Genomic DNA, 23,908 nt, shown 5'->3' with positions numbered 1-23,908 from the left:
CCCCAAAAAAAAGCAATAAATACTCATTATTTTTTCTTAGTGAAACTTATATATCTTAATAACAATTAAATGATGATTGGGTCCTTCTTAGGGAATTTATATCTAAATTTGAGGAAGTTCGGTAAAGATTTAAGGTATGTTTGGTATGAAGAAAAATATTTTTCTGAATAATAACTGATTTTTTTAATTTAATAATTAATGTTGGGTTAATAAGAAGAAAATGTTGTCCCAAAAACATTTAGATATAATCTAAACAAATATTAAGACATTGAACCTCTGTCTCGATGCGCACCTCACCCCAACACTGGTCCGAGACATGACCCAAACCTACATTCTGACTCAGATCTCGATCCTCAACTGGACCCTGGCCTAACCCTAACTCGGGACCCCATAACTGACCCCTGCCACAACCAACGATCAGACGTAGAGTACTCATGATCAAACACCCAACCCCTTCTCAAGACCCAATTCCTAACGTGAGATATGACTCTCTATGCTGTCTTGGGACCCAACTCCTAACCCTGACCTGACACTCGACTCTAGACGTTATCACATCAAACTAGGACCTAACCTCGATCTTGACCTTATACCCAACTCCTAACCTCGACCCAAAATCCGACTCTAATCCCGACTCAGGACTTGACTCCCTACGTCGACCCGAGACCCAAATCTCAACCACATTACCATTCTCGATACCGATTCTGACTCGGGACTCGACCTAAACCAAACCCCGGACCCAACCACGACCTGATATTGACTCTAAAAATTTTCATATCAAACTACGACCTGACCACGATCTCGACCATATACCCAACTCCTAACATCTACCTAAAACCCGACTCTTATCTCGACTAAGGACCTAACTCCCTACTTTGACTCGGGACCCAACTCTCATCATGTCATCCACAACCCACTCCCGACCTCGATTCTTACTCGGTACTTGACCTCGACCAAACTCGAGACCCAAACACGACCTGATATTAACTCCCGACACTCGACTCTAAACACTGTCACGTTGAACTAAGGCTTGACCTTGATCCCAACCCTATACCCAACTCTAACCTCGACCCAAATCCCGACTCTGATCCCGACTAAGAACCCAACTCCCTACCTCGACTCGGGACCCAACTCTCAACCCCAATCCACTTACGATCGTAATTCCAACTCGGGACTCGACCAAACCTGGTACCAACCACGACTTGATATTGACTCCCGACCCTTTACCAATCTTACAACTCCTGACACCAACCTAGGACTATATCGGACCCAAGTCCCGAATCTCGACCTTGACTCGGGTGCTTACTCTTGATCAAGATCCAACTCTCGATCCTGACTTGGGACCTGAACAACAATTCAAATCTCGACCTAGGACTCGACTCCTAATCTTGGACCCAATACTCGATCCCAACTCAAGATTCAAGACCTGACTCATAATATTGACCTTGGATTTGACTGTGACACTGACAAAAAACTCGCCCCAACCCTGAACCTTGCCTCAACTTGAGATTGGGGTTGGGAACTGGTTCTCGAGTTGGGAGTCTGGTTCTAGGTCGGGGTTAGGGTTTGGAATTAAGTCCTGGTCAAGAGTTAAGACTTGGGTCAGGGGAGAATCGAGTCCTAAATGTGGTCTCGAGGGTGAGGTGGAGTGTCACGATCGAGTCATGATCTTCATGATTCTTATTTCAATTTTATCAATTGTTAGGTTGCTTTGACTATTTGCTATATTTTCCTTATTTTAATTTAAACAATAATATTGTTTTCTTGTGTTATTTGAAAATTGAGTAAAAAATATTATCTATTTGACTTTGATCTAATACTACCTTCATCATTTGAAAAAACGTCTCGTTTTACTCTACCCTTGACAAAACTTCAATCCAAAGATAGTTTTAATTATAATAAAAAATTGAGGAACAAATCTCTTTGTTCTAAAAAAATGTTGGACATGTGGAGTCCACCCATTTTATATTGGGACTAATCTTTCCAATGATTACTTCAAGATGTAAATTAAGTTAGTTGATTTTAACTTTTAAGTCTATTAAATAGAATATGTCTTTTAAACATTTCAACAATATTATTTACTATTTAAAATATACCAACAAAAAATGAGATGAAAGAAACCAAATAACAGCTCCAAATAAGGTGGGATGATATATATACATTGTACACAATGAAATTACACAATATTCATAAAATTATGGTCCTTAACAATGTTTACTCACCAAAATAAAGCCTCCTCACACATTACAAAACAAAAAAATAAATAAAAAATCCACCAAGATTTTAGAGCAACTAAATACAACAGAGTTTAGAAAAACAAATTATGGAAAAATGTCATTCCAGAAGGAATCATCAATACCCTCATGATTAAGTTGTGATAGTGTATTAGGGTCATAATCTTGATTAACATGAGCATCATTAGCTTGATCTGGAGAAGAAGGAGCAATTAGTGAAGGAAGTGAGTTATTATAATCTACTTGTGTCTTTGATGAATTGTTGCTTAGTCCTTCAAAATTATCCACCTTTGAGTTTAATTCACTTTGATAATTAGATAATTCTGATGAATTTGAAATGCAAGAAGTAGAATTATCCAAATTTGGAATATTACCACATGAATTTACAAGCAAAGAATTCAAGAATTGGGTGTTTGTAGCAACATTATTTGTTATAACATGACTTGAACTTGTTGCAAAATTTTCATGAAAATTGGTGGAAAGTGGATTGTTTATATTTATGGGTGTGAAAAGGCTATGTACTAGTTGTTGAATTTTGGCTATTTCTGTGACTTGTGCTTGTAATTTAAGAGCATATGCTAAGGGATTATTATTATTCATCAGATGATGATTAATATTATGTTTAGAAGTAAATTGATGAGAAAGATTTATGAGGAGATTGAGGTCAGAAATTGGTTTATGAGTCCTGGGGTCAATTCCCAATCTTAGTAGTTTTTTCCTTAGATGAGTGTTGTAGAAATTCTTGATTTCATTATCGGTTCTTCCCGGAAGATGAGCTGCAATTCTTGACCACCTACAATTGACAATTTGATACATGAGTTTAACTTTTATAAATTGACACTATTAAAGCACTATGAGACAACTTAAAAATATATTTTTTGTGTTTCAATTCATGTGACACAGTTTGCTTTGAGACAGAGTTTAATAAAAAAGAAGAAGACTTGTAATCTTAAACGTATCTTGATATCTTTGTGACTGTAAAAACATATCAATATAACCGTAAAATGAAAACTTTAAAATTAAATTATTTTCCAAAATCAAAAGGTACAATTTCTTTAAAAAAATTCTTCTAAACGAGTCAACAAAGAAATGATACCCCATAAAATGGAACAATAAAGGGAGTATATGACTACTAGTAGCCTAATTATTAGTATTAGCAACTTAGAAACTAAGACAAATTATTTGCTACAACAGATTAAAATACATAATAATATATACTTACTTGTTTCCAAGAAGTGAATGTAGGTTGATGATGATTTCTTCTTCTTCAATTGAGAATTCTCCTCTTTTAATATCAGGCCTTAAGTAATTAGTCCACCTTAATCTACAACTTTTGCCACATCTATTTAAACCTGCTTTTTTTGGAATTAATTGCCAATTAGTATGGCCATTTTTTGAAATAAAATCCATTAATTTTTCATCTTCTTCACTTGTCCATGGCCCCTTCTTTAAATCTTCATCAACTTTACAACATGGATATCTCCCCATTTATAAATATAAAAAGACAATTTTTTATATATATTTTTTAATTCTGGATCTTTGATAGAGAGAATTGGAATCCTTAGAATTATAAGTTTATGGATAGCAAAGTAAAGAAAAGATGGTTTTTATAATTGCATGGATATAATTTTTTGTTACATAAGGTCAAACATATTTTGTCATATTTTAATTAATATAGAGCAAGCTTGAATTGACACGGCAAGGAATGTAATAAAGTCATCCAAGAGAACCTTGTTGGCTTAATTCAGCAAAAGGAAGAGCCAAGGCAGTTGTTATATTGGTTGAATTAAAATAAGGAGTAGGTAATAGTGTCTATTTCATAGACATATATACAGGAAATTAGGGGTTAAATGGGCGGATTAGTCTGAATTTAGGCGGGTCATAATTCAATTTGTTTAATTCTTAGTAACATTTATTTTTTTATGGTGAAATATAATATATCAAATTTGACAAAATTTCTCATAGAGAAATTTAGGCTACATATCAACTAACCAAGCTAAATATACAGGTTGAGCGAGTTATATTTTCATGGGTTAATTTTATTACATCTATGCAAGAAATGCATCTTCGATAACTGTTTTATATAGATGTGTTGAAAAGCTAACAAAACATTTTTTACTACTCCTTTGTTCACTTTTATTTCTCTATAATCGACTTTGCATTCCCCTTACAAAATAATAAATAAAGTGCATATTTTATTATAATTCTCATAGTTTCAATGGACTTAGGAATGTGATTTGGGGAATGAGTAGTTAGGGTCATTTGGCAGCTTATTAGAGTTATGCAAGTATAAGTTATGCATGTTTTCAATTAAATATAGGGGGATAAAGTTGGAGCATAGAATTCCAAGTATTTCAAGATGATTTTGATGAGAAGAGGTTGTTTGCAAATGCCATATTAATTTTATACATGGATTATTTACTTTTTTAACTAGCTATCAAACATTATAGAACTTATGCAGAAATTAATACATGAACCCTTAATGTTAAGAGTAAAAAAGGAAAAATAAAATTATCTTACTTTTGCTGTAAAAACTTGTTATTAGTATAGTGCACAGGTAAAAATAAACTAATTAATCAAGAAGTATTGTTCCAATTTCTGTGTCATAATTATGGTTTAAAACTCTACAAACTGGGATTAGTTCAATAAAAATCAAAAGGAACAAAAGGTATCACCTGAAATGGACAAAGATTATCTGTGGATGTATTGCTAATCAATTTTTTAAGTAGTGGTTAAATGATTTAAGTGAAGTCGAATTATTGTGATCTAGCTACTTTGGTTTGACTTCAAAATGAGATCCAACTTTTAATTTAACTTATATCATCAAATTTGCGATACTAATTTAAATTTATTGAATCTTTGAGTATCTTGGAAACTATTTTATTATGAGGCACAAGATAAAAACTTTTGTTAGAAGATAATTATACGTTGAAGCGTGTCATCATCTTATCTAAAAAAATTAAATAATAGCTTAGCTTTACGAATCAGGTAATTTATCCCAATTTAAATTGTGAGATAAAATTTATCTCATATTTAGTTGAAGGTACTAGTAAAAATATGTCTAATAAATAAATATTATAATCTAGATAATTTATTCCATATATAAGATAGATGTAGAATGTATATCTTAACGCACCTTTTCATGTGTAGGCTTGTTTTTTTATTTTTTATGAATCAAATAGATGAAATTGTACTTTTTTTTAATAAAGTGACGATAAAATTTAAATTTAAAGCCTCTATCTGCTTTGACATCATAATAAAGTATGTTATTATTTCCCCTAAAACTTTAAGGGGTCCTAATGCACAATTTTTTTACTTGTTTGTGTCAATTGAAGAAGGTCCATGAACTTTTATTATTACTAGCTTTCCATAAAGCTTTTGGCCTAATAGGTTATCACGAGTCATATTATACCTAAATTATCCAAAAGTACCCACCCCTAGAGGGTAGACATGCACCTAATTAAAATGCATGTCAAATGATGATTAGTCTAAATTTATTTTCTTTCAAATATGTTTTGATTTTAATTACAATTTGTAGAAAAAACATTATCATTTTTGTCATTTTCAAACTATGTATATAGGGTATAGTATTAGGTACTGCTTTGTCTCTATATCTAATCTACACTTTGAATATATTTCACATGTTTAGCTCTTTACATACGTATACTCTTGCCGACTTTTTCTAGATATTTCCATGGCTGCTTTCAATTTAACAAAATGGCATTGTAATTTTGGATTAATGTTATCAACGAGGGTCGTGGTAGAGTAGTAATTAATATTTCTTTATCATTAATTAGGGATTTTGGATGCGAGTCTTGGCTAAGAATTTTTTTTTGTGAAGGAACGTTTGGAATTTTTCGACGTAAATCTATATTTAATCGAATTTCAAGGTGGATATTGAATATGGTACCGTGGAAAAAACCCAAAATATTAATTGTTGCAGATTAGAACTTAATTAATAAGAAGTCAATTTTACATTTTGTGAACTTTACATAGTAAAGAATTCTATGATAATAGTAAAATTCAGGGGTGTCAAATTGATGGGTTGCACTGAATTTCAAATGTTAAAATGGATTGAATTGATAAATGAACGAGTTATTGGCCTGCTTAAATATTATTTGGGTCTGAAGCAGATTGGGCTGAAAATGAGCTAAGCACCGATTATATAACTCAACCGGTCCAATATTACTAAGTTTTTTAGTCTTATAATTTATTTAAGTACTTAATAAAAAAATTTCTTTATATTATGATAATTAAAAACATATCAAATAAAAAAATTATCTTTTTAAAAATATTTAGATAATATTTCTCACGAGTCAATTCGTATTGCATACTAACCTGATTTTAAAAAGCTTGAACTAAGCGGATCAAAATAAACCTAATTAGTAAGTGGATTATTAACTCGATCAAACATAAACGAATTGGACGGTCAGGATTATTTGTACGTACTTTGTTTTCCACCCCTAGTAAAACCCTATATATACACACCATCAGGTCAAAAACAATTGGCTTTTTCCCCAGAAATTAAAGTACAGTAAAATATAGTAAAATGTCATTCAAACATTTGGAAATTAATTCAATTTAGTAATTTACGTGGAAGATTATCAATGGATTAACTTAAATTCAATTTGCTTTTTGACTTCATGTCCAACAAGATTAGCTTCAAGGTTGCTTATACCCATAAACAACAATGACATTTTCTTCTAGCAAGTCTCAAAGTAAAAAAAAAAGTTTATTTCATTGAATTTGGAATCAACTTAATTAATTATTCCAACAAAAAAAACATAATTAATTATAGAATGAGTACAATATAATCCAATGATGTCACTAGATAAGTTTGTCAATAAGGAGTTGAGAGGAAGGTAAGATATGCTGAGCAAATTAGTTTCTCTCTTAAATTACATACATCGTCAGTATAAAGATTTTATACACTATTAGGTCCTTATCACCTATTATATAAAAATAACTTATTTTATATATATTTTTTAAATTGCATGATAATTCAAAAAAGTATTTGTTTTACACTAATAATATATCATATATGTAACTTAAACTCTTAATTATAGCACAATATCAAGAAGTTGATTTCTCAGATATCACTCATGACTCAAGTAATAGTTATAATTATCACTTTCTTTGTTATGAGATAAAATAAATATGACATTCTAATATAATAATTATTAATTAAGTGACCAGAATAAAAGAGAAAACATTTGAACGACAACAATGTTGTTAATTTTACTCAACAAACTTGGATTAAATATTTTTTCTTTTAAAAATAGCTTATTGACTATGGTTCTAACCTTCTAAGAAACTTCGTCATGGATTATTAACGAATATTTTACTCAAAAAGAATAGTAGTTGTTTTTTGCTTTGTTGACTACAAGGAGACAAGTATATATAAACTCATTTAACTGACTTAAAATATATTTTTTGTTCATTTTCAAGAATTGACATTTGAAGAAAATGTTAATCACGTTAAAGGATTCATGTATTAATTAAATGAGAGGATCATTATTCAAATAGTAAGTGAGATTTTAAGTCGTTTCTATTACGTATCATTGCTATAAAACTGGCAGCTTCAAAGAAAATAGAGTACAGTCTAATACACAAAATATTTCACGTTAATTAACAGGGTACGGAGAAGAGCCACATTTGAAGGGGTATGATCTAGACAAACAATTGGGACGGATGTATCATTGTTGGTGCAGGTTCAATTGAATCCATAACTTTTGACGCGGAGCATAAATTTATACGTAAAAAGTTATTAAAATAGCAACAACATAAAAATATTCCATAACTTTGAAGTATAATGGATTTAATATGAAAAATCTTAAAAGGTTGAACCTGCATAATTCAAATCTTGAATACGCTTTTGTAGACAACCTATATACTCTAATACAAGTATTAGTGGCAAAATGAATCGACTTGATTTACATATCAATCAAGAAATTTAATTATCTTATTTTTCATAAAAGCAAGAGTGTACTTAGGCTAAATTGAACTAAGAATTGAAGTCTACTATACAAAACTACCAAATCAATAAGCAATATTTGCCAGTACTGTTCCATATATCTGTTGTAAGTGTATTTAAATTCCTAATTTAGGCACTTATATATATTTTTAAAAAGTTGCATACTATATACCAAGTATATATGTATATTATTGCTCCAATGTACGGTTGAAATTAATACTTTACACAATCAATATAATTTAATTTATGATAAAAGTTACTTGCCTTTTTTTTTTTCAAGTCACTAACTCCACCAATTATATTCCTTTTAAAAAATTCACTTGTGAATATACAAAAAGTTAAATCCGATATTCGAAAGATAATTGTTGAAGCTACTTTTATTTACACTAATATAAGATAACACTGTATGCTATAGACTTTTATAGTTCGATGTTTCCTTGAATCTTGTACATAACGAGAGCTTAATCTATCGAGTTGATTTTATTTTATCGTTTTTAAGTAACTCCAAGTGTCTAGAAGCAATATTTCTTCTAGTATTTACTATTGTTTTTACGTAGAAAACGTAACAATGAGCAAATAAGGAGGAAATGAAAGTGATAGTTGGAACAATTTGACTTTTGTATACTATTTTCCATGGAAATAGTGAAGACTTTCTCTTTGGATGTGAGTTTGATAGTAGAAAATAATTGCAACTGTCATTTTCATCCATTGATAATTAAAAATATATTATAGTATAGTTACTTGTTGGAAGAAATAACTAACAGATTGATCCATTTGTTTTTTTGATCATTAATTGAAATATAATATTGGAGGGTTGAGTATTGTTTCAGTTAATCTCATTGGTCTCTTTTCTGGAAGTAGTTAAACGTAATAAAATCCTTGACGTGATTGTGAAACCAAATACATCCGATCAATGGCGGAGCTAAAATTTTTAACAAGGGAAATCAAAATCTGAAGAAGTAAACATACGAACTAACCGAAGGGGGGTCGACATCTACTATATATACATAAAAAAATTTAATCATGTATAAATAGTAGAGTAATATTTTCTGCCGAACCCCATGAATGTATGTTGGCTCCGCCCCTTCATACAACATGTAATTAACCCTCTCTTAATTTACATACAATGAATAGATTGTTTCTTCCTTAATTAGAGGTTTCGAATTTAAACTCTGAATATAAATAGAAAGCAATTCTCCCTGAATGGGACCTACATAACACAAATACAAATTACTAAACTCCAATATAGATACCTAATAGCGGATCTATCTCTTTATTTTCAGCTATTTATTCATATTCTATTCACTCTCTTAATTCTTTGGGTCAAAACTTTTTTCCTCTCCATTTTTTCTTCTTTGGGTGGGTGAGTGAGGGTTGGATATTGTAATTTAACACTACTAGGATGTCTTGATAGAGTGTATAAAATTTTTTTATGCATTGTTTGATTTAGTGTATTAAAAATAATATGTATTATATAATTTCTTTAAATAATCATTAATTTACAAAAATATCATCCACAAATATAGTGGAAAGGATATTGAGGGATAATATTGTGATTTGTCAAGTATTAGTTAGATATACCATGATATCAAATATAGTGTACATGCAAGCAATAGTTATACATAGGTTGAAAAAATGTACTAAATAAAGTATTAGTAATGCACAATTAAAATTAATGGATGCATTATTTTTTCTAAAGCATCCTAATAAAGAACCCCTTAAGGAATCGTTTGATAGAGTGTATTAGCAAAAATATCAATTATTTAAGTGAATTAATTATTCCCGTTGTTTTGATTTATTTGTCTTACTTTTTCTTTTAGGAGTCTGTTTGGATGGGCTTATAACTTATGTGTTATAAACCATAAGTTATAAGTTAGGAATCATAACTTGTGACTTTTGACTTATTTTGTTATTTTAACTTAAAATAAGTGTTTAAAAGTATTATTTTTATATCTTACCCAAACACTACAAAATTGCTTAAAATCACCTAAGATAAGTCAATTCAAACAGACTCTTAATCTATTTAAAAAAAAGAATGTCTCTTCCCTTTTTTATGACAACTATTTAATTTCAATTTTTTACGTAATATGTTTAAGACCTGGGGCGGGTCTAGGTGTATGAGTGAGGGTGTTATGGCACCCAGTAGCCTCGATTAAAACTTTGTATATATGTGTATAAGTATGACATATCGAATATATATTATACTTGTTACCGAATGAACAATATGTTGAATGGTGCAACTGGCAAAAGGTCTAACTCTATACGTGAGCATCGAGGGTTTGAATCCCATGAGAGCACCATTTTTTTTTAGGGAAAATTGTACATAATGGCAAATTATTAATTCAAATTAAATGGTATAACCACACTTTGATTTAATTGTGCCCTGTAGCAAACTGTTTGTCAGTCGCCTCTCTCCCTCAAACTCTCGCTCGCCACTCTCCCTCTCTCGCTTTCTCGCCTCTCTCGCTTTATACAAACATAAATGTATAAATTGTGTTTATGTTTGTATAAAGCGAGAGAAAATTGTATATACACATGAAAATACATATATTTTCGTCCTATACACTTATAATTATACAATACAAATATTTTCCTGTCCAGTTCTCTTTTGCCTTTCTCTCTTTCTCGCTTTATACAAACACAGATTATACAAAATACAATGTATAATTTATGTTTGTATAAAGCGAGAGAGAGAACGATATTTGATATACAAACGTTTTATTTCGATTCAATTGTATACAAATTTAAATTTTATACAGATATACAAACACATAAAATTAATTGAGAGACTCTCAACGATTTGTACAAACGAGAGGCTGACAACAATTTATACAAATGATCTGCCAGCGAAATTATACAAATCTGAAGAAGAGCCAGCGAATTATACAATTGCTTCTTTTGTATATATGTATACCGAAATAGCCTAGTCATAACATGTTTGATATGGAGCACAATTATGCAAACTTTGCTATAGCCTACAAATATGAATTTTATGTTTGCTATGTGTGAAAGTTGCTCTTTTTTTTCATCCTTAGCTTGTGTGAATGGCTTTCAGCTCTTCCTTTTTTTTCCCTCTTTCTTTTTTTGTCTTTGCTTCAGTTTTTCGGCCTCCTCAATTAGTTCCTTTATTTGCTACTTCTTACTTATTTATCTATTTTTAATTTATACGAGTTTTGCGTGATATTATATATTTAAATTACAGATTAATATTAAATTTTGATCGTCATATAATATTAATAAAAATATGTTTAAATAGTATTTTATTTTATTTTTTTAAAAAAAGAAAAAAATATTATTATGTTAAAGCTTTTGAATTGAAAGGTTCTTTCAATTTTTAACACCACACTAAGTGGAGAATGGAGATAACTGGACTGAAGCTATAATTTTCATTTTCAACTGTATGGTATTAGACGATGTATACAAATTCAAATTTAAAGGTGAAAAATCTCTTGTTTTCTCAAAGTTATAGAGAATAAGGTGTCTTATTTCTAAAAAATAGTATATCAATAAAATAAATTATTTAGGTATATTAATATTAGAATATTTTAAAGAAAAAAACATTACTAAAGATGCATATTCAATCAATTTATTTATAGAAATCAAAAAAACTAAATAATTCAAATTATAACCTAAAATTGAAGGAATCGTCCCATTTACCTATTTAGACGATATGACACCCTTAGCCTCTAAATCCTGGATCCGCCTCTGTTTAAGACCACAAGATTAAATGACATTTTGGTACCTTCCACATATCTTTAGTTTAAAATCACAAGATTTAAAAGTTTCATTTATTTTCTTAAACTACGTATCAAATCAAAACGAGACAAACAAATTGAAATGAAGGAAGTAATATTTTTAGCTGACCTGCCCAATGTGTAACTTGGCCTTTTATTTTTGGGGTGTCAAATGCGAAGTGTTCAACTAATTTTACATTTACGAGCCTTGAAAGCTTTTCAACGAGTTTGGAACCAAAATAAGTCACAAAAAGATAAAAGTGACCCAAATAAGTCACTAACTTACTAAAATAGGCTTAGTGGAATAAAAAATTCCATTTTATGCAATATTCCAAACGTTTTCCGTTAGTCTGATAACGTGTATATTTTAATATATAACAGAACTATTTTTTACACCTTGTAAAATAGAACTATGTCTTACACTTTGTAAAGTGGAAGCTTTTCTTACACTTTATAAAGTGGAAGAAAATTTTTTGTTTTACAAAGAGGAATATTTTTCACGTTCTCTTTATGAAGCTTTTGCAGTGTTTGTCATACAATTATATTAATTTGACATATCATTAAAACGAAAATTATTACATTATGTATTTATTTTTTTTATTCTGAAAACTCCTCCAAGCTCTATTTAAGGACGTTCAAACATAGTACCTTCAACATCTTTAGTCTTCTATTTTTCTTCATTTGAATCACAAATAAATTGTCTTCTAAACCAAAAGTTAGAGTTTTGATTTATTGGGATGGTGAAATTATACATGACGAAAATAACGTTTATTATAATTGTCTTTTCAAGCACAATGCTAAATATTTAATTAATGTCCGATATCATAAATTTCTTTCATCAATTTATAAAAGAATGGGTATAAATAGTACTGATTATAATTTGATTATAGTCGGAAAATACCCTACTTCATTTTTGTCACAAGGACAAGTAAATTTTGGAGAGTGGATTATTTATAGTGACGAATCGTTGACCGACTTTTTGAGGGTTCCAAATGACTACATAGATCAAATCAAGTTAACACTTATGATACATAATGTAATAATTCTTTCCTTAAATAGAGCTTGGAGGAGTTTTCAGAATAAAAAAAATAAAATACATAATGTAATAATTTTTCCGTTTTTATGATATGTCAAATCAATATAATTGTATGACAAACACTGCAAAAGCTTCATAAAGAGATACAATTTAATGCAAAACGTGAAAAATATTCCTCTTTGTAAAACAATTTTTTTTTTCAACTTTATAAAGTGTAAGAAAAACTTACACTTTATAAAATGTAAGAAATAATTCTGTTATTTATTAAAATATACCCGTTATGAGACTAACGAAAAACGTTTGGAATATTTTATTAAACGAAATTTTTTCTTCCACTAAGCCTATTTTAGTTACTTACTAGAATAGTGGCTTATTTTGATCACTTTTATCTTTTTGTGGCTTATTTAGGTTCCGAACTCCTTTTCAACCCCATCCTACTAGTGAAGCCTTCAACAATGGAAAAAATATTTCAGGGGAAGAAAGAACAGTTAAAAATAGCCTATACAACTCTAAATACAAAGTATATTATTGCAATTATATTAAGTATAGGGGAAAAGAATTTTACACATTTTAAGTGTTTGTATGAGAAAAATATCTCCAAGTATGTTGGTGTGCTATTACTGTTGCTGCTGTTGCTGTAAGTTAATTAGCTTATAGTATGCTCCATCTCTGTTCTCTATCAATGCAGAGTGAGTCCCTTGATCGACGATTTTCCCATCTTGTAAAACAGATATCTGATCTGCATCTTTTATGGTGGATAGTCGATGTGCCACGATGACAGTAGTCCTGTTTCGCATCAACCTGTCCAACGCCTGTTGAACTATACGCTCAGATTCCACGTCCAGAGCACTTGTAGCTTCATCTAATAGCAAGATTTCAGGGTTCTTGAGAACAGCTCGGGCAATGGCTACCCTTTGCTTCTGTCCACCGGACAATTGAACTCCTCGTTCCCCAACTTGGGTCGAGTAGCCATCAGGAAGAGCACTAATGAAACTATGTGCATTAGCAAGCTTAGCTGCTTGAATCACTTCTGCTTCAGATGCTCCCTCTTTTCCATAAAGGATGTTTTCATAGATTGTTGTGGCAAAGAGTGCTGGTTCTTGTTGGACCAGGCCAATGTGCTTTCTTAGAGAATTGAGCTTTAGTTTCCTGATGTCCTTGCCTGTGTAAATTCACATCATCGATATGATTAAATTAATCCATGATGAACGTTGGAATGATTCTAGTTCGAAATAGTATAGGTACAAATTAAACTTACCATCAATGATCACTTTCCCAGATATTGGATCATAGAACCGTAAGATGAGAGCCAATACTGAGCTTTTACCAGAACCACTCTGCCCTACTATCGCCATACTCTTTCCCGCATGCACTCTCATATTGAAATCTCTGAAAATGTGAACATCGGGTCTTGCAGGATAGCAGAACTCAACATCCTTAAACTCAATTGTTCCCTCAACCGCAGTTACCTCCTCCCCACTGTCGGTTGCAATTTCTGTCTTCCGATCAAGCACTTCAAATACTGATGCTACCATCTGGTTTCCTTTTATAAGGTCTGGTGCCATAGCAAGAGTCTCTCCCATAGCCAAAGCAGTTACAATCAAAACCATAAACGATTTCATAACAGCTTTGAAGCTGGTTAGCTCCTTCCCCATCAAAACAGAACCATACCTATACAAGGTTTAGGAAGAATACATGTTAAACTATTGCGAGCTCAAGTGAAAACCTTATTGGTACAAGACTGTAATCTAAGTAAAATAACGAACTGTCATAATGTATGTGATTGGCTATCTACTTTTCTGAACTTTTGTAGTAACTTTTTTCCCGTGGATAGTTTGTAAATATGTAAAAGGTGGTAAGTTCATCTAATCTCAAAATCGTCACCATGTCGTAATATGTTTAAGTACAAGTATGCCAAAGCACCTCATTGAAATGCAAGCTGCCTCTGCCACTCAAAGAAATTCCCAACAACAAAACAACAGGATGAACAATTTAGATAACTAAAAACTTGAGCAACATACCATAAGGCAAGGGCATAAGAGGAGAAGATGAAAAACTGAGAGACTCCATAAAGGATCCCGGCAGTCTGTCCCCTGCTAAATGAACGCTTTGCAGGTTCAACAAGTTCACGAGCATAGAGATCAGTTACCTTCTCCTCAGCACAGAATGCTGCAACAGTTCTGATGTTACTTACAGCCTCACCAGCAAACATGTTTGCTCTAAGATAGGCTTTGCTCAAGTCACCACCAAAGCCTGACATAAAGAGTTTCTGAAAGAAAACAATACCTATTAAAATAATGATATGGAAGATATATGGCAGATGCTGATTAAGGGAAAAGATTGAACCTCGCTGATGTGACCACTAACGATAAGTGGGTACATAGCTATGACAACAAGGGTGAGCCTCCAATTCAAGATGAATGCAATGATGAAGGAAGTGGCCACCAAACCCACATTCTGTAGGAGAATAGTAGAGCGATCAACCACTACAGTTCGCAATAGAGTAGCATCACTTTCCAATCGTGATGCAAGTGTAGAACTTGAGTTGTTCATCTCATCAAACCATCCTATCTCATTTCTTAGCATAGCTGCAACCACATAAAGAAGAATGTTAGGGAACTTTTTATTTGAATAAGACGGACAAAAAGGACTCATACTAAGAAAACAGATATCAATGCAACATATCAACAAATGTAGGAAAGGTATGATTCATATTTATCTGAATCATTAATCCAGACAAAAAATATTTCTGGATTAATAATTTCAGATAAATATGAATCATAGCTTTCTTACATTTAGAAATCATTTATAGATACAAGTTAAGCTATTTGTCTGTTAAAGGACTGCTACTAAGAAAACAGAGATGAGTGAAGAGTTTCAGAAAAGAGTACAACAGTCATCTTCTAAAATTAAATATGATGAATAGTATCAATGCAGTGCACCAAAGTTTTGCAATGCGACAGTAATTATGCAATTAAAGTTCTACATATTTACACGATAAGCAACCTCTCGTAAAGCAAAAGCATTGGTTATTGTATGATTACCAGAGAACATCCTTTCTCTCATGCGAAGAGTAAGCCGCTCTCCTATGATTCCAAAGCAAGTATGTGCAATGGCATGAACGACGACGGTTAATACTGCACCAACACAAAACAGGAAACAAATCTTCTTCACTTCGTGGCGTGTTGTATCCCAATCCATGTAGTAAGACACAAGGGCCTGTGACACCCCTAAGGCAAAGAGAGGCATCTGAGCTCCAGCAATAAATGCACAGACAGTTCCAATAACTCCATAATGCCATTCAGGACTAATCATAGAATACAATCTCCCTGCGGAAATATTTTGTGACTTAACATCCTCTACACCACCAGCACCAATACCGCTAACAGATTTTTCAGAACGAAAGCTAGCTCCACGGCTTCGAGTTGTCGTTCGGGATAATTCATGGGAATACCTTATGCTGTAGAAAAAAGATTAAGCAAATTATGCATATAATGATAGAAAAATCAGTCTGATTGCTTATAAGCAGGAAATGACACCTTTTATTATGTTTTTGAACTTTAAACCCTCAATAGCAGAAATTGTCAAAGTATCACTAGAACTAGCTGTCAAATGCATGACAGTACGAAGCTGACTCCAAAGCAACAATAAAGAGGATATACATCACATTCTGATATAAATAGGAATACAAAATATCAGCAGGTAAATATTGTACCTATGAGGTCGTCCCATGGTTGGCTCTTGAGAAGGATGGAGATGTGAAGAAGCTGCATGTTGAAGTTGAACAAGTGATGCATAGGCACTATTTGGTTTTGAAATAAGCTCCTCGTGACTTCCAGTTTCTACTATCTTGCCATTGTTTACAACCGCTATGATATCAGCATTCCTAATGGTAGAAAGGCGATGAGCAACAATTACAGTTGTTCTTCCCACCATCACACGATCAAGAGCATCTTGTACACTTTTTTCTGACTCAGCATCAAGTGCACTTGTAGCTTCATCTAATAGAAGAATTGATGGATTCTTCACTATAGCACGAGAAATTGCAATTCTTTGCTTCTGCCCCCCAGATAACTGAACCCCTCTTTCACCAACCTGTAAATGACGTAGCCTCAGATATCTATGATATTATGTTTTATTAAAGAAAACTTTCAGTCTTATGAAGCCTTTCTTGAATATTTTTGTGTAAAGAGAAGAAGACAAAAACTCTAACTGAGTTTTCTTTTTTCTTTGAACAATATACAAGAGAGCTCCTTCAGTAGGAGTTTTGAGTTGAGGTAAGTTTCTTAATCCTAGGGATTTTTAATTATATCATAATCATAAGAATATTCTGCACAATTTTCTTAATATCATTTTCACTGACATATTTATTAAGAATATTCTACACAACATTTCAATAACTCTCTTGATTTTCAAGGCAAACATTTTAACTCGAGAGAGTGAAGCGTCTTGAGTTTTTTAATTTTGAAATCAGGAAATACTAATAAACCACTAGAATAGTAAATAATCGCCTAAATAGTGCCTCTGGATACTGAACAACTAACAGAAAGAAAAGCAACACCAGAATTCTTCTCCTCAAATGATGCTGGTAATGCATAATGAAAGGATAGAGGGAATCTATGTATTATTTTTTGCAGGATAGAAGATGGAATAAGTAATACATGAATAAGTAAACCCTCCAAAACTAATACATGCATAGAATAATACATAGATTTCTTCATAACTAATTCATGTATTACTAATACCTTCTAACCAACTACCAAACGACTCCAAGGTATAGTCAAATGGAAGTACTTTGTATGTAATAAATAAATAGAAGCATCCACCTAATTCTCTTTGCTATAGTGTGGCATCTCCTAGTGCATGTACAAATAGTTTATGAAGGACAGAATGTACCTGAGTTTCAAACCGATCGGGGAGGTTGTTGATGAAAGTCATTGCCTCGGAAAGTTTGGCCGCACGTGCAATATCTTCTAGGCTAGCATCACTTTTTCCATAGAGAATGTTCTCTCTAATGGTTGTAGCAAAAAGAGCGGGTTCTTGATTTACTAGCCCTATTTGCTGCCTCAGCCAGTTCAAGTCCAGGTGCCTAATATCACATCCATCCAATAATATCTGTCCCGAGAGCGGTTCATAGAAGCGTTCAATCAAAGATATAACTGTACTTTTCCCTGATCCACTTCCTCCCACAAGAGCTACAATCTTCCCTGATGGAATATCAAGAGAGAGCTTGTCAAAGATCACCACATCGGGACGAGATGGATAGCTAAAACATACATCCTTAAATTGTATGTGTCCATCTACTTTGCTCAGCTTCTGACCACTCTTGGAGCTGGTTTTACTGATAGTATCTCGTTCAATCATCTCAAAAATAGGATAGGCAGCTGACTTAGCCCTGAGGAATGCTGTAATATCTGGTGCTGCCTGCCCCAGTGACCTGAGAAGCAGTTAAAGTTAAATTGAAGACAAGATTTGCATAAACAGAACAAAAGCTGGGCAGCTAGTGGAGCACCTACTTTATGACCATACAAAGTCTGAAGTCAAGGTGTATGCAATGGAAAACTTTCCAAGTGACATTGAGGCACAAAATGACCTTTATAAACTAAGGAAAAAGTTTGACCAAGTATAGAAGTAACAAGTAACTTGATCAATAAGGATGAGACACGATGTCATAAACAGCTGGTTTCTTCCTGACTTCATTAGACCTGGCCTATAAAGGGTAACTTTATAAATTGCTCTAAAATCTGAAATCTAGAAAGGATTAATGGATGTATTAGCTATCCTTTAACCAATAGAGATACATTGAAAGAAGCCACTTCTTTAAACACAAATCAGGTCATCGAAATTTTCTGCATAACAAGACAGCAAGATTATGTTGCTTCAATTCAGTGCAACTGGTTGAGCCTAACAGGATAACCTGCCTTTTCAGCTAGTCAAAACTACACTTGGTGTTCTTCAGATCCAACAACTCCAAACGTTTGAAGCAATAGGACTAAGATCAACTAGTGTTTCTTGGTTTATCAACACACAAGCAGTATGAATAAGCATTGGCTTAACACAAGAGCTAATTCCATCAAGAATCACTACACTGGCATGAAAGAGGTTATTCGTTATATATCATATATGACTGAGTAGTGATGAGATTCAGAGAAGCACCGGATTCTCAAGAACAGAGGGCACTAATCTCAGTTAATACTCGTAATAGTTTAATTGTTTAAGATTATGCTGTAAAAGCATTTCGAAATTGAGTATGAGAAGCAAAAACTTACAGGCCAGCAATGACAACATTGAGCATGGTGGTGAAAGAATCTCCTCCATTTGCAATGTTCTTGTGCACAACAATGCTAGTAAACCACACAAGCAATGACCAAGAAAGGAAAAGGACACAATGCAAGGTGCCCAAACCCAAGCCCTTGGCCAATCCAGCTTTTCTCCCATACTTATAAGTGTTCAACAAGGCACCTTTATACGATTTTACCGCCTTCTCTTCTCCAGTAAATGCTTGCACTGTTCTAATATTAGCTACAACCTGAAAATTGCAAAAGATCACTAAGCATAGAGCAACGATTAGAAGGATTAAAAATTAAAATGGGGTACTATTTATATCAATAACCCATTAACGTATGATCCTTTCTTGAATAAACTACTCTATTGTACACTCCTCCACTATCACTAATATATAATTTGTCAATCTTTACCAGTCAAAATACATGTCTAGACAAATAACAATCATAAAAACTGGTAAGTTAGGAGTACATTTCTTTTGCCAAATATATCCGTCCCTCTGTCAAAATTAAGGGCAATTTTGTATCAAAGTATAACAGAAAAAGGTATATTTTTGATAGTACGGGGTATATTTGGCCCTTCTTTTCCCGTTCATTGATTAGGATGAGATACTAAACAAAGACTTCTGTCAAACAGTTGGAGTGCATACCTCTTCAGCAATCTCTCCAGCTTTAATATAGGATTTGCGGACTCGAGCAATGAGACCAATGGTAACATAGGCATAAATACCACCAGCAAGAGCGATCAAAGGCACAATTGAAAGCGTCACCAAACTGATCTGCCATACTCTTATGAACCCAATTGTAAAACCAGCTAAGAAACGGCTGATATAATGCAAGAAATTCCCTGCCTGCATCAACACCAACCATGCTCATTATGATGCTTCTACTCACAGTTAATTCACAATGATAACTGCCCCAATCAGGGGCGGCTCTATGCTTTATAAAATAACCAAATTTTTATTAAGAACAAATTACGTGTTAAAAATTTTATAGAAAAAATTGATTATCTATAATTAAAAGTATAATATTTTAAAAATATATTATTTTATTCATTTGGACATTCTTTGTACGTTGTTAAAAATACGAATTAATAGTGAAAAGTGTTGAACAAAGTGCATTACAAATTCTTTTTTATTTGTTTTTTAATTTTAGTTTCAAGCATATTAAATGGGGTATACCAAGTCATCAACTTATTCAGATTTTATGGTTCTAACTCTTATCTTTATTCAATATTTGTCAACTTATTACTTATAGAAATAAAATTTGAATAAATATGTGTACGAAGTTTGTTTATATTTTAGGTCTCGAATTGAAATTTCGCTTTAGGCCCCGAATTATGTTGAGCCGCCCCTGGCCCCAATCCCCATCAATGAAGACTTTTTCTACTCAAAATTTTGAAAAAGTTTTGCAAGGCACAAAATCTCATGCATGTCCAATTGATGTTATCAAAGACATATTTTATATGATTAATTTATTTAGTTATGAAATACGTTTATTAAATAATTTTTTAATCAAAACAACAAATATTTTGAGACGGGAGAAAGGTAATATTTCAACTCTCAAAAGTCTCAACAACATGTCTTGTTTAATCAGAGTTTTCGGATTCGAGCCCTGGGTATGAAAAAAATCTTGTTGGAAGCGTCACCCCGAATGGGACCTACAGAGCGCGATTCGGGTTTATTCAAAACTCCAATGTGGACTCCAAAAATCGAGTGGGAAACAAAAAAAAAATGGAGGTACGAGCATTTGTTTATACTAAATGGTACAAATACATCAACAAGTATATACTCTTTTTATTTCAATATAAATAAATTTTGAGGTTTGACAAAAAATTAATTATAGACATTAATTAATTATTAAAAGATAATTTATCAACATTACTTTTTACTGCTTTCTAAACTTTTTCTTTAAAATTAGAGGTCGTTACTAGAAATTTATTTATATTGAAACGGAGCGAGTAACATAATCGTATAAAAATAATAATATAGGACCAACATGTGAGTCACATGGAGTTCTTTTCTATTATTATTGTTGCTCTTTGAGCATTGATGAGTATCACATTCATTTATAAAAAGACATATTTTTTTTCAAAAGTGTAGTATTAAAATAAAATAAAAGGATTATTTTATCCTTTATTTTAATCACATTCTACTTGGAAATCCAACTGGCACACAGAGATTAATAAAAATACTTATTACTAGTCAGTAACTCCAACAATGTTAATTTTGATCTAACAAAATAAAATTAAACAAATACAAAAAATTAATAAATGCCACCAAATAGCATTTACTCTTTTTTTCCAGATTAGCTGCAGAGAGTTAAAGCCTTTTCCCCTACTTCAAAACCTACGGCCCAAATTTCCCTTTCAATGAATAACATGATGTAACCTTGAAGCCCCCAACTACTAACAACTACTTCGTTTTTATTCACTGATGGTAGAGAACTGAAATCGTATCAATAAAATTAGTGGTCTAAAATTAAATTTTAATAAGAGGCTTCTTTCACGTCCACTTGCCTATTGTAAAAGGATGATAAATGAGAGTACCTTTTCAGAAATAGCATCCTGAACAATAATAATATCACTGGTAATTGCAGAAATGACTTCTCCAGTAGAAGCCTCAGTGTCAAAGAGACTTATATCTTGATTCAACATAGACTTTAAGTATGCCATTCTTATCTTTGCTGCTTGTCTTTCTCCACTGTGCATCCAACATGCCACCTCTTTTTTTTTTAACAAAAAAAAAGGTAATATTAATTAGGAATTTTGTTACATACATTAAATCATGACGAAAAAAATAAAATTAAATATATATAATTGTTGGGCGCCGCATCGACTCAGATTCTCCAAAAATACACTATTTTTGGCGAATCCAACACGCATCCGTTGACATTTTTAAAGAGTCCGAGCAACATAGTTGGGCAATAAGCTCAAACCTATCCATGATGAAAATAATATCACCACGCTTAGGTACACAAAATCCAATGAATACTGCAAACAAACAATCCAAAATTAACATAAGTTCCTCACACAAAATAATAATAAAACATTAATGAATCGATTATATTTTCAGTTATTTTAATATACTGTAGCAAGTAATTAATCTACTTATTTTAAGGTTATTATATATGCTCCACTTCATATGGATAATTAATTAATTACATGCAATAAATAACCCCATAGGTAATTGAGTTTGGGTACCTAATTAATTGGATCTTTATTTTCGCATCCTAAAAAAAAAACAAAAATTAACTATGAAAATTCATACTTAATTTGTCGTTAAATAGTCCATAGTTAACATAATCTATTACTAGAATTAGCACGGTAGTGACTTTCTGAGATAGTAATAATTTTTAGTTGGGTAACCATATGAGAAATCAGAGTTAATTTCTTATAATGTCACTCAATCATCCGTTATTATCTCAGAAACTCACATTTCTATTTGATTTCACGATTATTAGTTGAATGACTATACGAGAAATGAACTTGAAGAATATTTTTGCTTATATATATTACCTTGGCAACTTTGTGAGAAGTTTGAGCAGGAAAAAGGTAAGCAAGGCCAGCAATATTAATCATTTTGCCAAAGAAAATGAAGAAAACAGGTACAGAAGCACCATGTAAACAAGCACCAATAGATCCCAAAATCATCAACAAATAATCATAGGAATCAGCAAAAGAGAAAAGTTTCAACAATGAAACTTTCTGATGAATCTTTTTCCTTTCTTCTTCTCCATTATTATTATTTTTCTGCTTCATTTTTGAAATGTTGCTACTGTCAACAGATAATGCATGACTTTCTTGTTGGCTCATTTTTTTTGTTTTTAACTAGACTTTATGAGCAATAAAAGAAACAAATGTTTTCCTTCTTATAAAAGAGAAGTAATGAGGGTGGTGGGAAGATTGGTGAGGTAATTAAGTTGATTAAGGTATCCGTTTTAAAATAAGTGTAGCTTTAAAAGTTCTAAGAAAAGAAGTTTTTTAAAAAAATGAATTTGTGATCTTAAACTAATTATATCTAGAACATACTCCCTCTCCCTCTGTCCCTCCCTGATTACTTGTCTTTTTTTTTTTTTTAAGTTATCCCTAGTCCATTTTGATAAATCAGAAAAAACAATTTCTTTTTCCTTATTATACCATCAATTAATTACTTTGAAAAAAGTAGAATTTCTTGAAAATTTTTAATTTTTAATTCATGTACTTCATAATTAATAGGGATAAAATTAATTTTAAAACTAAACTATGGAACTTTTTTTTTTTTTAATAAACGCGAAATGAGCTAAAATAACACATATTTTGAGACAGTGGAAAGTATTGAGACTAGAGAGAAAGTCAAGGCAAAGGAATGAGCAAAAAACAGTTGCAAAAATTAAATTATACAACAACCCGCCACCATGGTTGATTGGTTGCCAAGAGGCTCAACCTCTATCCGACTATTTTATGTGACATTTTCCTTTTTAATTTATTACAAAAAAGATTTTTTTTTTTTATTTTGTTATATATCAAACAAATAATTTAGTGTGACATAAAATAAAAAAAAACTTCCATAAATATTTTTCGATTGAATGTCATCATATGACATAAATTGAGATCGAATGAATACTAATTTTTAACTTGTTATTTCAACTTAATCTCATTTTTAATGAAC

The 23,908-nt window shown here is 31.9% G+C and overlaps 2 protein-coding genes across 2 annotated transcripts; both read right to left on the bottom strand.

Annotated features, from left to right (window-relative positions):
- Positions 1–2,206: 2,206 nt before the first annotated feature.
- Positions 2,207–3,790, bottom strand: LOC102603528 (transcription factor MYB32-like). The gene is made up of 2 exons (XM_006352812.2): positions 3,454–3,790; positions 2,207–3,024 (listed from the first exon to the last, which is right to left on the bottom strand). Exons 1-2 carry the CDS (start codon positions 3,717–3,719, stop codon positions 2,319–2,321), a joined length of 972 nt encoding a protein of 323 aa, XP_006352874.1. The 5' UTR covers positions 3,720–3,790; the 3' UTR covers positions 2,207–2,318.
- A 9,687-nt stretch (positions 3,791–13,477) lies between these two features.
- On the bottom strand, positions 13,478–23,189 carry LOC102601060 (ABC transporter B family member 2-like). Its single transcript, XM_006352886.2, has 12 exons — positions 22,777–23,189; positions 22,197–22,251; positions 21,808–21,983; positions 19,910–20,110; positions 19,245–19,504; positions 17,872–18,412; positions 16,691–17,070; positions 16,020–16,435; positions 15,322–15,563; positions 14,997–15,244; positions 14,234–14,646; positions 13,478–14,137 (listed from the first exon to the last, which is right to left on the bottom strand). Exons 1-12 carry the CDS (start codon positions 23,071–23,073, stop codon positions 13,593–13,595), a joined length of 3,774 nt encoding a protein of 1,257 aa, XP_006352948.1. The 5' UTR covers positions 23,074–23,189; the 3' UTR covers positions 13,478–13,592.
- Positions 23,190–23,908: the final 719 nt, after the last annotated feature.

Source organism: Solanum tuberosum, unplaced genomic scaffold (assembly GCF_000226075.1).
Source record: "Solanum tuberosum cultivar DM 1-3 516 R44 unplaced genomic scaffold, SolTub_3.0 scf00144, whole genome shotgun sequence".
Lineage (NCBI taxonomy): Eukaryota > Viridiplantae > Streptophyta > Magnoliopsida > Solanales > Solanaceae > Solanum > Solanum tuberosum.
This window is presented reverse-complemented; position numbering and strand designations above follow the sequence as displayed.

What these genes read in the sequence shown, in the direction of transcription:
- LOC102603528 (XM_006352812.2), bottom strand. Translation starts at nt 3,719, where the DNA reads ATGGGGAGATATCCATGTTGTAAAGTTGATGAAGATTTAAAGAAGGGG. An exon ending in CATTCACTTCTTGGAAACAA is followed by an intron (nt 3,025 to 3,453) that starts GTAAGTATATAT and finishes TGTCAATTGTAG; the next exon opens with GTGGTCAAGAATTGCAGCTC.
- LOC102601060 (XM_006352886.2), bottom strand. Translation starts at nt 23,073, where the DNA reads ATGAGCCAACAAGAAAGTCATGCATTATCTGTTGACAGTAGCAACATT. An exon ending in AATGTTGTCATTGCTGGCCT is followed by an intron (nt 18,413 to 19,244) that starts GTAAGTTTTTGC and finishes ACTGCTTCTCAG; the next exon opens with GTCACTGGGGCAGGCAGCAC. An exon ending in TTAGTGGTCACATCAGCGAG is followed by an intron (nt 15,245 to 15,321) that starts GTTCAATCTTTT and finishes GTTTTCTTTCAG; the next exon opens with AAACTCTTTATGTCAGGCTT.